The 16,943-nt window shown below is 37.2% G+C and overlaps 1 protein-coding gene across 5 annotated transcripts in view; it reads left to right on the forward strand.

Moving 5' to 3' along the window:
• SUGCT (succinyl-CoA:glutarate-CoA transferase) overlaps positions 1 to 16,943 on the forward strand; it is a 683,662-nt gene that overhangs the window by 231,581 nt on the left and 435,138 nt on the right. For all 5 annotated transcript variants that reach the window (XR_007479090.1, XM_049714567.1, XM_004263495.4 and 2 more), the window contains exon 11: positions 10,037 to 10,134. Coding sequence is in view for 4 of the 5 variants with exons in the window: in XM_049714567.1 (XP_049570524.1) it covers positions 10,037 to 10,134 (98 nt within the window). In the remaining variant the exon portion in view is untranslated. The remainder of the gene's footprint in view (positions 1 to 10,036; positions 10,135 to 16,943) is intronic.

A 16,943-nucleotide genomic window follows, 5' to 3' on the forward strand; every position in this document is an offset into this window, starting at 1 on the left:
AAAATGGAAATACAACATACCAAACCTTATGGGTTGCAGTAAAAGCAGTTGTAAGAGGGAAGTTCATAGCAATAGATGGCTACCTCAAGAAACAAGAAAAATCTCAAATAAACAACCTATATTTACACCTCAAGGAACTAGAGAAAGAAGAACAAACAAAGTTAGTAGAAGGAAGGAAATAACGAAGATCAGAGCGGAAATAAATGAAATATAGACTAAGAAGACAATAGAAAAGATCAGTGAAACTGAGAGCTGGTTCTTTGAAAGGTAAACAAAATTGACAAGCCTTTAGCTAGGTTCAAAAAAAAAAAATCAGAAATGAAAGAGGAGGTGTCATAATTGATACCACAGAAATACAAAGGATTGCAAGGGACTGTTATGGACAATTATATGCCAACAAATTGGACAACCTAGAAGAAATGAATAAATTCCTAGAAATGTACAACCTTCCAAGACTGAATTATGAAGAAATAGAAAATCTGAAGAGACTGATTACTAGTAAGGAGATTGAATTAGTAATCAGAAACCTCCTAACAAACAAAAGTATAGGACCAGATTGGTAAATTCTGCCAAACATTCAAAGAAGAATTAGTGCCAGTTGTTCTCAAACTCTTCCAAAAATAGAAGAGGAGGGAACACTTCCAGATTTATATTACAAGGTCAGCATTACTGTGATACCAAACCCAGCAAGGACACCACAAGAAAAGAAAACTACAGGCCAATGTCCCTAATGAGTACAGAGGTAAAAATTCTCAACAAAATATTAGCAAACTTAATTCAACAATACATTAAAAGGATCTTACACCATTATCAAGTGGGATTTATTTCTGGGAGGCAAGGATGTTTCAACACACACAAATCAATCAATGTGATATATCATACTATTAGAATGAAAGAAATGAATCATGATCATCTCAATAGGCATAGAAAAAGTATTTGACAAAATTCAACATTCATAATAAAAAACCTTAGATTAAGTATAGAAGGAACATATTTCAACATAATAAAGGCCATATATAATAGGCCTACAGCTAACATCATGTTCTGTGGTGAAAGGTTGAAAGCTTTTCCTCTAAGATCAGGAACAAGACAAGGATGCCCACTCTCACCAGAGTTATTCAACATAGAATTGGAAGTCCTAGCTAGAGCAATCAGGCAAGGAAAAGAAAGAAAAGTTATCAGAATTGGAAAGGAAGGAGTAAAATTACTTCTACTTGCAGATTACATGACTTTATAGTTAGAAAATCCTAAAGATTCCACCAAAAATCTATTGGAACAGTAAATGAATTCAGCAAAGTTGCATGATATAAAAATCAATATACAAAAATCTATTGTGTTTCTGTACACTAATAACAAACTATAAAAAATGGAAATTAAGAAAACAACCTCACAATTGCACCAAAAAGAATAAAATACCTAGGGATAAATTTAGCCATGGAAGTGAGAGACCCATACACTGAAAATTGTAAGACATTGATGAAAGAAATTAAAGAAGACACAAATAAATGAAAAGATATTATGAAAAGATATTCTGTCCTCATGGATTGGAAGAATTAATACTGTTAAAATGTCAGTACTATCAAAAGCCATCTATAGATTCCGTGCAATCCCTATCAAAATTCCAGTGGCATTTTTTACAGAAATAGAACAATTATAAAATTTATATGGAACTACAAAAGACCCTAAATAGCCAAAGTAATCTTGAGAAAGAAGAACAAGGAAGAACAGGGAGAAGGCATCATGCTCCTGGATTTCAAACTATATTACAAAGCTATAGTAATCAAAACAGTATGGCATTAGCATAAAAACAGACACACAGATCAATGGGACAGAATAGAGAGCCAAAACTAAATTCACTCATATGTGGTCAGTTAATTTATGACAAAGGAGCCAAGAATATACAATGGGGAAAGGACAATCTCTTCCATAAATAGTGGTGGGAAATGGACAGTCATACGCAAATGAATTAAACTGGACCACTGTCTTACATCATATACAAAAATTAACTCAAAATAGAATAAAGGCTTCAATATAAGACCTGAAACCATAAAACCCTTAGACGAAAACATAGGTGGTAAGCTTCTTGACATCAGTCTTGGTGAAGATTTATTGGCAAAAGCAAAGGCAACAAAAGCAAAAGTAAACAAGTGGGACTACATCAATGTAAAAAGATTCTGCACAGCAAGCGAAATCATTGACAAAATGAAAAGGCAACCTACTGAATGGCAGAAAATATTTGTAAATCATATATCTGATTATAGGTTAATACCCAAAATAGGTAAAGAATTCATACAACTCAATAGCAAAACCCCACACAATCCAATTAAAAAATGGGCAGAAGTTCTGAATAGACAGTTTTCCAAAGAAGACATATAGATGGCTAAAAGGTACATGAAAGATGCTCAGTGGGAGAGTGATAATAAATAAATAAACAAAACTCCAAAATGATCCATGGTAAGTGCCATGCAAAGAATTAAAATAGGCTACTGTGTTAAAATAGTGGCTGGGTTGTCAGGGGAAAGTCTCTCTGAAGAAATAACATTAAGATGAGATCTGAGTGACATTCATAAAGCAATAGCAATATGTTTTTTCAATATAAATATTAGCATAAAATGTTTGCCATGCTAATATAAATATAGTACTCAAAATTCACAAAAAAGCCTGGAAGTATTCCATAATGCTAATACAGACCATATTTGGGTGGTAGGATAGAAGTGGGTTTTTCTTTCTACTTCTATGAAGTGGTAAAACACAAAAATATATTTAGGCTTTGTCCCCGATTTCTTACACAGAGTTCCTAAAACCCTCGAAATGTCCTGAATGATGGAAGTGTTTTTTGTTATTCACAACAAGCTCCTTTCAATCACACCTGTGTTTATGCTACTGAGGTGACTTAGGGTGGGGTCTCTAGGTAGCCCCAGGATGGGTTGGTCACCAGGAAGACCAAGTGATTAGAGGGTTAGAAATTTTAGCCCCACCTACCAACCTCCAGTAAGGGGAAAGGGGACTGGAGATTGAGCTCTATGAAAACCTTTGAACTGTAAGATTCAGAGAGCTTCTGGTGAAGACAGCAAGGTGATGGGAGGGTAGTGGAGCATGGAAGCTCTGCACCCTCCCACCTCATACCTTGCCCTGTGCATCTCTTCCATTTGGCTATTCCTGAGTTGTATCCTTTATAATAAACCAATAGTAGTAAGTTAAAAAAAAAAAAAAAAAAGGTGCTCAACATCTCAAATCATCAGGGAAATGCAAATAAAAACCACAGTGAGATCTCACCTCACACCTGTCCAGAATGGCTATTATGAAAAAGACAAGAAACAACAAATGTTGGTGAGGATGTGGAGAAAAGGGAACACTTCTGCACTGTGGGTGGGATTGTAAATTGGTGTAGCCCCTGTGGAAAACAATATAGAGATTTCTCAAATGTTAAAAATAGAACTACCATACAATTCAGCAATTCCACTTAAAGGTATATATCTGAAGAAAATGAAAACACTTAACTTGAAAAGATATATGCACTCCTATGCTCACTGCAGCATTACGTATAATAGCCAAGATATGGAAGGAAAAAGATTTTTTTCTCTTCTTTCTTTTTCTTCTCCTTTTTCAAACCCCACAAGATATAATTAGGCCCAAATATAGTTATTCTACTACCAAATTTATTTTCTTACCACTAGAAAATTAATTTTTTTCTTCAAATTAGTCTGTTTAATGAGTACCTTTTTGCAAAATTCATGTTTTAAGTTTTTAGCAATTGTCATGTTAAAAATATTGTTCCTGGGGACTTCCCTGATGCAGTGGTTAAGAATCCACCTGCCAGTGCAGGAGACACAGGTTGGATCCCTGGTCCGGGAAGATCCCACATGCCGCGGAGCAACTAAGCCCATGTGCCACAACTACTGAGCCTGCACTCTAGAGCCCACGAGCCACAACTACTGAGCCCACGTGCCACAACTACTGAAGCCCGTGGGCCTAGAGCCCGTGCTCTGCAACAAGAGAAGCCACCACAATGAGAAGCCCGGGCACCACAACAAAGAGTAGCCCCGCTCGCTGCAACTAGGGAAAGCCCACGTGCAACAATGAAGACCCAACACAGTCAAAAACTAAAAAAACAAGAAAACAAAAATGTTGTTCCTAAACAAGGCCTTAAATAAAGGCCTTGGAATTATTTAAAGTAATTTTATGTTGAAGATATTCTCAATTTTTAGCCTTGCTTGGACATTTTTTTTCAATTTGATGTTTTTATCATTTATCCAGACTCTGGTCTTTTGTTTTTATTTAAGGCTTTAGTTTTCAGTTCACTTTTTAGAGTTCTAATCCCAGGCAAATAATCTAGTTTAAATGTGTGTATATATATATATATATATATATATATATATATATATATATATATATATATAAAAAAAAGTTTATTTTTCTTACATGTAGAGAAAGGCCTTACCTGTTGAGGATTTTTTACTGGTTGGGAAAGGTTTCTTTTTCCTTGTACCATGAGCTTTCAGTTTTAATAAAGATGCCTGTGAATTCCTTAGAGGAACCTTATTTACTGCAGTTAACTTATTATGTACAAAAATTATTTATTGCTGTGCCTCTTTCGTATGAGAGGTTAACGAGCACAGCTAAAAACCACAGCAAAGGGGTGGGAAGTACCGCAGAGAAGGTGACAAATGGAGATAGTTCCAATTGCAGGAAGGGCTGGAACATCTGAGGTGGGAAAGAGGGGAGCTTTTATAATGGTGACTCTGAGTAAGTGTAGAGAAAATTGATTCAAACATTTGATCTGGGATCAAAGAACCTTTATTATGAACGGTCAATGTTAAAAATATAAAACATACGGAAGCTGTTGCCTGTGAAGTCATTTGCGTACTCTAGCTGCAGAGATGTAAAAGGCAGTTCATTGCTATAAACAAGGACAGATTTTCTTCCTGGGCCATATGTTTTGGAGTTTTCTCTCTCCAGAATCAGGGTGGGGAGGGGGTAGAAATTACTGGTTGATATATTCTTCACTGTTGAAAATAGCTGCACTGAATTCTTTTTATTTTTGATTCATTACTGCTGATCAATTTAAAACTTTTGAACTTCCTCATAAATATCCATAAGAACTTTTTTTGAAAAAGATTTTTATATCAAAGCAGAATATTTGCCATCAGTTTTAGTACTAAAATATGACTTATTGTTATGGTGTGTTATGACACATTTTTTAAAAAGGAGACTAGCAGAGGGCCTTGGAGGATGGCATACTTGACCTTGTTTTTCCCATATGTGAGTCAGGAATGATAATCCCTGTTATGAGCCATTAAGGCAATGTCTATAAAACTCTTTGAGATCCTCAGAAGAAAAGTTTTATGTGTATAGGATTTTACTGTTATCTACATCATTTACTAGGCATCTTCAGCAAACGTTGCAATCTGATTTGAGTTTTTCACCTTCATAATTATACCCTTACATGTAAACTTGTCCTAAAAACCTTTTCTAAGGAAAAAAAATCATCTGTTTCCTTATTTGATGCAAGGTTCTCCCCCTTCCCATATATAGTAAGCGAGCTTTTTCTAGGTACTTTTTATTCAGCTCTATCTATTACGGAGGGTATTATAGTTCAGGCTGGCCTTGTAGAAGTGGAGGACCCCAAGTTAGACAATGAGCGTATCAAAATTATTCTTTTGCCACGTAAAGTCCATCATGAAAGACAGGGCTGCTCTACCTCCTGGGGAGAAATGTGGCAGTATTGTTTGTGACGAATGAGTAGAATTTACTTACGCCCAATCTGTTTCCAAAAGAGAGTTTGATATACTGGTTGACTAATACCTTCGTTGGGAGGGGCCCTATTAGAATACTCTTACTGTCAGGGATCAGAGTGGCAGTAAGAGCTTTGGGTTCAAGGCTTGGGCTTCAGAAAATCTTCTTGCACATAAAGTGAACCTTGGCTTATAACAAACCCTATTTTATGTCCCTTAACATGATATGGAAGGGTAGGGAACATGAGCACATGTAAGCTATTCTAAGCTGATTGATGCCAACACTAATGGGCATTCCTATTTGAAATACACTGACATCCTTTTAAAAGTCATATAGACTGAAAGTTTCTTTTATTGGAGGCAATATACATTGGTTCTCAACTTTAGCATGCATAGGAAACCTCCTTGAGCCCCTGTCCCAAAGATTTTGACTTAGTATGTGAGGTGGGGCACGGGAAACTTCAATTTTAACAGGCCCTATAGTTGATTTTAGAGCAGGTGGTCTGAGGACATTTGAATTCTAGGGCATTCTGTGAATCTTGGAACCAGTCAGGTGATCTCTGGCAAAAGGCACTTAGTCTTTGCTAAGCATCAGTGCCCTCATGATGAAAGGAAGGTTATAATACATAACTATACTAATATATAACTTTTGGGGTTTTTTAAAAGTTAGATTAGATAAGTAAAACACTTAGTTCAGTCCCTGGCTCACAGCATGAACTTAATAAATGGTCTTTCTAGCAATTAGGTGTGGAGATTCTGTTTCTGGGTAAAATGGAGTAAGCACATTTCTCCCTGTCCCACCCACGGAACACAGTGATAAAACCTGTACAGAATGCGCAGAACATCTGTATGAGGACTGTGAAAAGTAAGTAATAGCAGGAAAATTGGGAAGGAATACCAGAATTTGAAATACCTCTAAACTGGCAGTATGTTTGCTGGTTTTTCCCTCTGATTATTCCTTTACATGAACACAGCCTGAAACCTGGGAGTGGGCCCCAGGGAACAGAGCTGAGTTCCAGGAGATGCCCTTCATTCCTGGTGCGGGGAGCATAAAAGTGGAGTCTAATGTCAGAGAGAGTGGGGACATCCTCCCATTTTGTCCTCTCGTTTTCTCACCCCCCAGCCTCCAAGCAGTCCTGTAGCGGCAGCGGTGGGTGAGCAGCAGCCAGACTCCGAGGAAGGGGCCCTTTCTTGTATCTGAGCTGTGATCCCAAAAGACAGGGCTGAGTCCTTGATGCTTTTTCCTCTGCCCTCCCACTGACTGGCCTCTGCCCTGGAAGTATGCTGGGGAGTAGGGTAACTAGAGGGGAGCTCTAGGGAACCAGAAAGAGGTTGCAGAGAGGGAAAAGCTTCAGAAAGGGATCCATGAAGTTGTTTGTGAACTCCTGCGCTCACGCCTTAGCTGCACATGCATTGATCTGGTCCTAATCAGGACACCGACGATGTTGAGAACTATTAACAAATAGACAGCTTCCCAGGTTGCAGCATGACCATTAAGTAGGGCACAGGTTCAAAAAGCAATTGCAAAGGCTTTGGAAACTGAACTGACTGTAGAACCAAAGCACATAGAAGGTGAGTTGGGACTTGCAGACAGAACTTAACCAGGTGAACTGCTTGCTAAAAACAATAACAACAGAAATTTTCTGTAGCATTTGAACAAGACTCAGAGGCTCATAACATAATATTCAAAATGTCCAGGATACAATCCCAAATTACTCAGCGTATGAAGAACCAGAACCTGCATGAGAAAAGACAATCAATAAATGCCAATGCCAAGATGATACAGATGTGGGAATTAACTCATGAAAACTTTAAAACAGCCATTATAAAGATACTCCAACAAGCATCGCAGACACTTAAAATAAATAGAAAAGTAGAAATGTCCAGAAAAGAAATAGAAGATTTGAAGAAGAACCAAATGAACATTTTAGAACTGAAAAATACAACCACCAAATACAGGAACAAACACCTCACTGAATGAGCTCAGTAGCACAATGGAGGTGACAAAGGAAACAGTCAAGGAACTTGAAGATGGATAAATAGAAATTATTCAGTCTGAACATCAGAAAGGAAAAAAAGATAGTCTCCTCCGCAAAATGAAAGAAAGAACAGATACTCAGGGACCTGTGGGACAATAACAAAAAAATCTAATATTTATGTCACTGTAGTCCCAGAAGGAGAGAAGAGAACAGACTGAAAAAAATTGAAGCCATTGAAGAAACGATGGCTGAAAACTTCCCAAATTTGGTGAAAGATTAAAAACATACAGATTTAATAATTTCAGCAAACCCCAAATAAGATAAATCCAAATAAATCCATGCCCAAGTACATCAAAATATTACTACTGAAAACTAAAGACCAAGAAACAGCATTTGAAAGCACCCAGAGAGAATGACGTATTGTTGATACATTTGGGGGAACACTGACTCAGTTGACTGCAGCTTTCCTGTCAGAAACGGCAGAACCCAGAGGGAAGTGGCACAACATGTTTAAAGGGCCGAAAGGAAAGAACCGTAACTGCAGAATTCTATATCCAATAGGAATATCCTTAAGAAATGAAAGTTAAGTAGATAACCTCCCCTACATTCTCCCTTCTTTCCCATTCTTCTTTTTTGAACAAACACATGCTTTCTTATCTCTTTGGGGAGAAACAGTACCTACTTGGAATATTTCACATTTATTTAATGCTTAATATGTCAAGCACTTTCACTTACATTGTTTCATTTTGTCCCAGGCAGCATTCTCTTTCAAGCACCTAAAGCATGGTTATGACCACAGCTCTTGAAGCAGTCTCTCTAGAAACATTTTGAATGCTGGCATAGTTGAAGACAGAAGGATAATTACTTTACCCACTATTTAACACAACTTTCAAAGAGAAAAGAGGTCCAATAAGCCATATTCAGAGAAGGAGACATGAGTGCACCCCAGTTACCATTGAGCGCAAACACTGAGTAGTTTTTTGTGTAGCTTACACTGTATTCTGGGTGAGGCCACATTAATAAATTTAACATGTGATCTAGTGAAGGCACTTGCTTTTTCTTGAAATGACTTGTTCACTCTTGGTGGGGGAGGGTGTGTTTTGATTCCTGGGTAAGGCTTGAGGCCAATTCTTGGATCAGGTGTGGTGACAGGGAGGTTTCTAGAAAGGGCACTGTATGTGGTGTCACTTTTTAAAATCTGAGAGAGTAATGCTGTCTTTATTATTCCTAAAGGAAATGAATAAGTGAAACATGTGAAAGAGAAATTACACCATTGAGATGCTCTCTTTACTTCAGGGAATCTTCTTCACTTCTCTCTCCTTTGTAAGATGATTAATGGATTGACTTTATTTAAACTGTGGGAAACAAATGAAACCATTACGTGTTTATATTTAAGGCAAATACATTAATAGAGGTAGTGAAGCTTTCTGTAGGCCACATGGCCTGCCCCTAGCCCATAAATGCTCCTTCTGACTTTCCAACACAAGTGCCAAACACTGCCTCCACACATTCTTTTTAAAACTTCTTTTCCATTCCAAATCCACTTGGTACTTTCATTATGGTCTTGTTAAAATTGCAAGATGTCCACTGGGACTTCCAGGATAGATTTTCTCTTTACTGAGGAGGAGCGAAAGAGGAAGTATATAAAAGCGCTTCTATTTGTTATTCCTTCAGGGAGTCATAGTAAAGAAAAATAGGGACACTTCTATAGGAGGAGTATCTTTTAATTTGACATTGTTTTAACGGTAAGCATTTGGGGCAAGTATGTATGCTTCCCCTTTATTTTAGCACCTTGTACAACATCCTGGATAGGACTACTGGGACAGATAATACTATTTTATTTACATGTGGAACAAATAAGTGAATGTACCTACAAGATATATGTTGATTATGAGCTTGATGTAAGTGTAGACTTGCACTTATGTTATTGGTTCTTAGAGTTAGGTCAGTTTTACCCAATTTGTACCTCTATCTCTGTTTCCTCTAGATAAGACTTACTGTGGGAATCTGATAACTCTTCTCCTATATTCTCATAAATGGGTACAGGATATTACGGGGGGTCCGATAACTGCTTTTCGGTTTTCCTGTATGTAGGTGCATGCTTAAATGTAGTAAAAACTTCTTATAAATGAGAAAACCAGTCACCAGCATGACCCATCCTAACTGCATGATCCTTCCCTCCATATATCCTTGTGTTAAGAAGTATAAAGACCAGCAAGGAATGGTCTTGAGGATGGAGCGGTAGGTCCTGAACACTAGTACCCACAGGCAGGTACACAAAAATTTTGTGAATTACACTTTAAAATTCTTTTTCCCTTTTAGATCTTGAATTTGCCTGAACTGATTGATGATTCCAAGTATAGAACTAACCACCTTCGGGTACAGAATAGAAAAGAGCTTATTAAAATACTATCGACACGGTAAGCTTGGCTTTACTGTTTGTACCTTTAAGAATTAATATGTTATTAGCATTTATCTGGCATTTTGTGATGCTCTTTTTGGCTTATTTAGATTAACTTATAATTATCTTTCATTTTACAAAATTCGTTAGTGGAAATATATTTTAAAGCTATGTTTTTCTTTGTTTGAAAGTATTTCACATGTCTTTCTAAGTATTGCATCATAACAATGATACAAATAAGAACATCACAATAGCTTGCATTAGTTGCTTCTCTGTGGCATGTAAGTGTTTGGGTTTATTCTGTCATAAATACTGACAGTAATAATTCAACATCATATTTTACATTTACTGTATGAATCGCTCTACATACATGATCTCATTTAACCCTTATAATCATCCCGTGAGGGAAGTTCTATTATTTCCATTTTACAGATAAGGAAACTGAGATAAGGGAGGTTCAGTCAAGAGCTTGTTGGCTTTTCTGAGCCTCTCTGTGTAGTTTGTCATGTTGATGTTTTGAAGATGGCAGATTGAGTCATAAAGGATTAATGCTGACCAATTAGAGTATTTGATTTTCAAATTATTCCATTCATGTCAGGTTATACTTTTGTTAAAACCTGTATCAATTTTTCAAGTTTGCCTCAGAAAAAGTTAATAATTCTTACTCTTTCCTATCAGTTTCACTTTTGTTTACATCTAAGTTCTCGATCTATAGGAATAGATTGTGGTTTTTGTGGATCTCAGTGCCCATGTGAACCATTCTTCAGTATGGAACATTTGCTCTCATCAAAACAATAAATTAAGAACTTTTGTTCAAATACAATATCTTGTCTTTTGAAAATGCCCTTGTGTTTCCATGTAGCATAGATATATCAAAGTTCTTAGACTCATAGATATTGAGCACAAACTGAGTACCAGTGGGGAGGTGGGGGAGGGACAATACAGGGGTAGGAGAGTGGGAGGTACAAACTATAGGGTGTAAGATAGGCTACAAGGATGTAGTGTACAACACGGGGAATATGGCCAATATTTTATAATAACGAAATGGAGTGTAACCTTTGAAAATTGTATTAAAAAACTAACAAACAAGCGAAAGTTCTTAGAAAAAAACTTCTGCTAATGTTATGTTTATTCCTCTTCCCTTCTCCTTTGGGGACCTCTACATGAGTCTGCATTCATTACCTATTTGCTTTTTCCTGGATTTTAAGCACTTCTTCTCTATGCTGCCTGTATCTCCTCCTTCAACCAATGGGGCCTCTGTGTGTGGGACTGATATGCAGAGAAGAGGGGAATGAGAATTGGGCTCCCCTTTCTTGGTCATTAGTTAAATAAAACTCAGATTCTACTGCAAAGCCAGAGAGCCCTCAGTCATTAACATTTCACCCCATGAGAATTGGCCCTTTATCTCTGCTTTTTGCCTCTTTGCCTCTCAAGCAGTTTTTGATTCATTTAATTCATTGTTATGACTTTTTCCTTTCACACCACGGTTACCAAGTTTCAATAACAGGCACTTGTGAGAACCTTATCAAAAGCTCTTGGAGAGTCTAAATAAATCACATCCATGCTGTGAGAAGAGTGGACCGAAGGAAAATACAAAACGTAGGCAGATACGTGTCAGCTTGTTATTGAGTTGCCAGCACTCTTAACTTTAAGAACCACAGAGTTAAATTATTGGTTTCCTGTGTCCTAAAACCTGTATTCCTTGCTAAATTCTGTTATAGAATTCTATTGTGGACAGACTTCTAGCAGCATCTTTAACAGTTTAATTTCAAATTTCTCTTTTTGGGGTGAATTAAATAACCTAGCACCTTCTTCTTTCTCCTCTTATATATACCCAGAAGTGGGAGTTTCAGCATTTTGGAACCCATAGGTTCTTATGTCTTTATTCAGACTTAAGGAATCAAACTTGTAAAGAAGAGACTAGAGGGTAGTCTTAAGAGAGGAAACTTGATAAGGGAGTTGCCTTCATCATCATCCTGCTGTTAAAACACAGACCACAGAGAGGCCCTTGGGTGCCCAGAGGCCAGGGTCCCTGCTCTCTTGGGCTGGTGTGTGGACGTGTTTTGGTGGTGTCTTGTGGGATGCAGTTCTACAGTCTCTTCCAGCTCAGGTCTCTTCTCCTCCGTGGTGGATCAAACAATGATGACCAGGGAAGATTAGGATATTGATTCAGTCCCATCGATAACCTTATCATTTGTTTTTCTGAATAAATATCCCTGGATTCATTAGTACTGTTATGTGTTGGGCTTTCAGAAGTCTCTGTGAATGTTGTAAAATGTCTCATTTTCATGATATGATTTTATGTTTTTCCAATATTCAAAATATTAATGGCTCTATATTAATTACATGATTAGATCTGGTTATTTTATTCTGACATCATGGCCTTCCACAATCTGACATGACCTTTCCTTTCCACCTTTTCTCAATATAAAGGAATAATATAGGGAGGTGGGTCTAGAGGGAGAGAGTAGTGGGAGTTGGCAGGAAAATCATGCTGTAAAAGTTATAATAGAGTTTATGATAAAGGAGTTTCTGAAACTTGTGAAACAAAGGAAAGTTTTTGGCCATAAAATGAGTTAGCTTGTCAACAACTTCTGTTTTCTGTGTAACCTGGTGATAGGTCTTTTTTTTTTTCTTCCAGTTTTATTGAGATATAATTGACATATAATGTTGCATTAGTTTAAGGCACACAAATAATGATTTGATATATGTATATATTCTGAAATTATTACCCTAGTAAGTTAACATCTGTCACCTCACAGTTACAAATCTTTTTCTTCCCTTGTGATGAGAACTTTTCAGATCTACTCTCTTAGCAACTGTCAAATATACAATACAGTAGTATTAACTATAGTCACCATGCTGCACATAACATCCTCAGGACCTATTTATCGTATAACTGCAAGTTTGTGCCTTTTGAGCACCTTCACCCATTCCCCCCCACCCTGAAGAGACATCTTGAAGGGAATACTCTACCTGGTAGTGTTCGAAGTTTTCCAGCAACTTAGAACCAGCAAAAACTTCCTTCCACACCTGAAGAGACCTAGGGACTCAAGAGTTTCAATGGAACATGCTTCTCATTTGCTCCTTCTCTTACTCATCTATTTAACACGTATTTATTGACTACCTACTATGTGCCAGTGACTGTTTTGGGCACAAGGAAGATGGCTTCAAACACAAAACAAAACTAAACTCCCTGCCTGCCTGGACTTTCATTAGAGTAAACCTTGTAGACGTTCTAGAAGACTTTTCTTTAAGACCTCTTCCATAAAAACATGTGTTTTGATATGCCTAAGAAGTTAGCTGTCCGTATTTTTCATATAAACTTTTTGTAAATTTTGCTTTACAAAAGTATTGCAGCTACAGTCTGTGCCTGTTAATAACTTATTGTCTTTTTGTCTTTTCGTGAGCATATTACAGTGCACATGCTACAGTTTTTTGTGTGTGTGGTTTTCCTGTCATTTCTATAGAAAAGCATATTTTTGGTAACAGTAGCTACATTACCATGTGAATATACCATGTTTTTCCCTGTTGTCTGCTATTAAACATTACATCATAAAACTTCCCTTTAATGCTCATAGACACTTTCCTCAGCCTATATTTCTATTTTGGAAAATCTTTAAAATACATAAAAATATAGAGGGGTTTGTGAGAGTGAATTTGCACTTCAGACAACTTTTAAAAAATCTCTAGTGATGATGGACTCATGGTGTTCCTTAAAAACAAAACAAAACAAAACGTCGCACCCCTTTCATCCAATTCGATATCCAAAAGTGAAAACAGAAGCATTTATGGATTTTTACAAGTTTGCTCTCCTAAATACACATAAAGTTTCCCTCTTGTGTTTCAAAATCTTCCTTCCAAAGTATTTTTCCTAAGTTTTGATTAATTTCCTGAGTAATTTCCCAAAGTAACTTTCCTGCCCATGGCAAGCGTTCATTTAAGTGTTTTAGAATCAGGTGATTCTCTTTGCATTCTCCTCTGCAATTCATAGACTCTTTAGAAAGTGCCTACCAGAAATGTCAGTCATGTACCTCGCTCTTCTGTCACTCTTGCTAAATTCAGTTTGATGCTGCTCCCTGAGAGTTGTCGGCCTCACTTGGAAAGGCAGCTGCGTGTTTTTGTCATCAGCGGAGTTTTCCATAGCCAGCACAAACACAATCCCTCTCAAGTGCTCTCAGGTGTTACTATTCCCCAACTGTGGCCGTGAGCAAGTTTTTTTTTTTTTAATTTAAAGGTGGAAGACTTTCCCCTTGAACTTGCCATTTTATCCAGGGTGTTTCAGAAAGTCTGTTTACCCAGCTGCTAAGACCAAAAGCGAGGCAAAACTAAAGCATGTTAAAAGACCCCAGCTAAAACACAGAAGAAAAGATAAAATCGAGACTAATGCAGGGTCTGTTACAACAAACCCCTCCTTTGCAAAGCTAAGGAGCAACAAACTCCTCAACCTGTGCTACCCACACACGGGACCAGCATTTTTGCAAGAGTTCAGACCTCGCGGGAGAGACTAAAAATCATGATGTGTATTGATACTGAGAAGAGAAGGATTATGATGATGTCTTAGTAGTTGGGGAGAAATAATAGGAAGGCATGAAATGAGGATGAAGGAAAAGAGAAATAATAGGGAAAATAGAAATATAATTCATTTTATTCCTCCTGCTTCCTCTCTTCATCAGCGTTAATGGCCACTGACTGTGTGCCCTTGTCCTGCAGATACAGAGATGAAAGATGAGGTGGCTCTTGGTCTAAGTAGGAAAACAAACAAGTAAAGCAATGAATTAAGTAGTGTGTGTGAAGTGCCACTATACACATACACACAGGGTGGTGGGAGCCCAGAGAAGGGGTGACTACCTCAATCTGGGCAAGTCAGGGAAGACTTTCCTGCAGACAGTGCCAGCTGAGGTGAGTCTTTTTTTTTTTTTTTTTCCCAGTTGAGATGCGTCTTAAAGGACAAATAAAATTAGGCAGGTGAGGAAAAAAGATAGTTCACATCAAAGGAGGAAATATCAAACTGAGTGTAATTTTATACGGAGGAAAAAATAAATCATAGAAGAAAAAAAAGTAGCTTGGAGAGAAACTGATGACAACTTTTAAATTGCTTTTTGAAAAATGCTACACATGTTAGGGAAGCATATGTCAGTATAGTCCTAGTGAAGGCATTCCTAAAATGTTGGTTACCCTAAGTTGTCATAAATAAAACTAACAGTGTGAGACAAATTTACCTTTTAAAGTACTGTGGCATCTATGTTCATCAGGATATTGGTCTATAATTTTCTTGTGATATCTTTGTCTGGTTTTGGTATCAGGGTGATGGTGGCCTCGTAGAATGAGTTTGGGGGTGTTCCTCCCTCCGCAATTTTTTGGAGGAGTTTGAGAAGGATAGGTGTTAACTCTTCTCTAAACGTGTGATAGAATTCACCTGTGAAGCCATCTGGTCCCGGACTTCTATTTGTTGGAAGATTTTAATTACAGTTTCAATTTCATTACTTTTGATTGGTCTGTTTATATTTTCTAATTCTTCCTGGGTCAATCTTGGAAGGTTGTACTTTTCCAAGAATTAGTCCATTTCATCCAGGTTGTCCATTTTATTGGCATATAGTTGCTTGTAGTAGTCTCTAATGATCTTTTGTATTTCTGCGGTGTCAGTTGTAACCTCTCCTTTTTCATTTCTAATTTTATTGATTTGAGTCCTCTCCCTTTTTTTCTTTATGAGTCTGGCTAAAGGTTTATCAATTTTGTTTTTCTTCTCAAAGAACCAGCTTTTAGTTTTATGGATCTTTGCTGTTGTTCTCTTTGTTTTTATTTCATTTCTTTCTGCTCTGATCTTTATGATTTCTTTCCTTCTACTAACTTTGGATTTTCTCTGTTCTTCTTGCTTTAGGTGTAAGGTTAGATTGTTTGAGATTTTTCATGTTTCTTGAGGTGAGCTTGAATTGCTATGAACTTCCCTCTTATAACTGCTTTTGCTACATCCCATAGGTTTTGGATCATCGTGTTTTCATTGTCATTTGTTTCTAGATATTTTTTGATTTCCTCTTTGATTTCTTCAGTGATCTCTTGGTTATTTAGCAGCGCACTGTTTAGCCTCCATAGACCAGTATCACTGATGAATATAGTCGCAAAGATCCTCAACAAAATACTAGCAAACAGAATCCAACATTACATTAAAAGGATCATACACCATGATCAAGTGGGATTTATCCCAGGGATGCAAGGATTCTTCAATATATGCAAATCAATCAATGTGATACACCATATTAACAAATTAAAGAATAAAAACCGTATGATCATCTCAATAGATGCAGAAAAAGCTTTTGACAAAATTCAACACCAAATGGTTAGAAGACCTAAATAGACATTTCTCCAAAGAAGACATGCAGATGGCCAACAAATACATGAAAAGATGTGCAGCATCACTAATCATTAGAGAAATGCAAATCAAAACCACAATGAGGTATCATCTCACTCTAGTCAGAATGGCCATCATCAAAAAATCTACAAACAATAAATGCTGGAGAGGGTGTGGAGAAAAGGGAACCCTCCTGCACTGTTGGTGGGAATGTAAATTGATGCAACCCCTATGGAGAGCAGTATGGAGGTTCCTTAAAAAAGTAAAAATAGAACTACCATATGACCCAGCAATCCTACTACTGGGCATATACCCTGAGAAAACCATAATTCAAAAAGAGTCATGTACCAAAATGTTCATTGCAGCTCTATTTACAATAGCCAGGACATGGAAGTAACCTAAATGTCCATCAACGGATGACTGGATAAAGAAGATGTGGCACATATATACAATGGAATATTACTCAGTTATAAAAAGGA

The sequence above is a fragment of the Orcinus orca genome, chromosome 9, assembly GCF_937001465.1.
Source record: "Orcinus orca chromosome 9, mOrcOrc1.1, whole genome shotgun sequence".
NCBI classification, from domain to species: Eukaryota; Metazoa; Chordata; class Mammalia; order Artiodactyla; family Delphinidae; genus Orcinus; species Orcinus orca.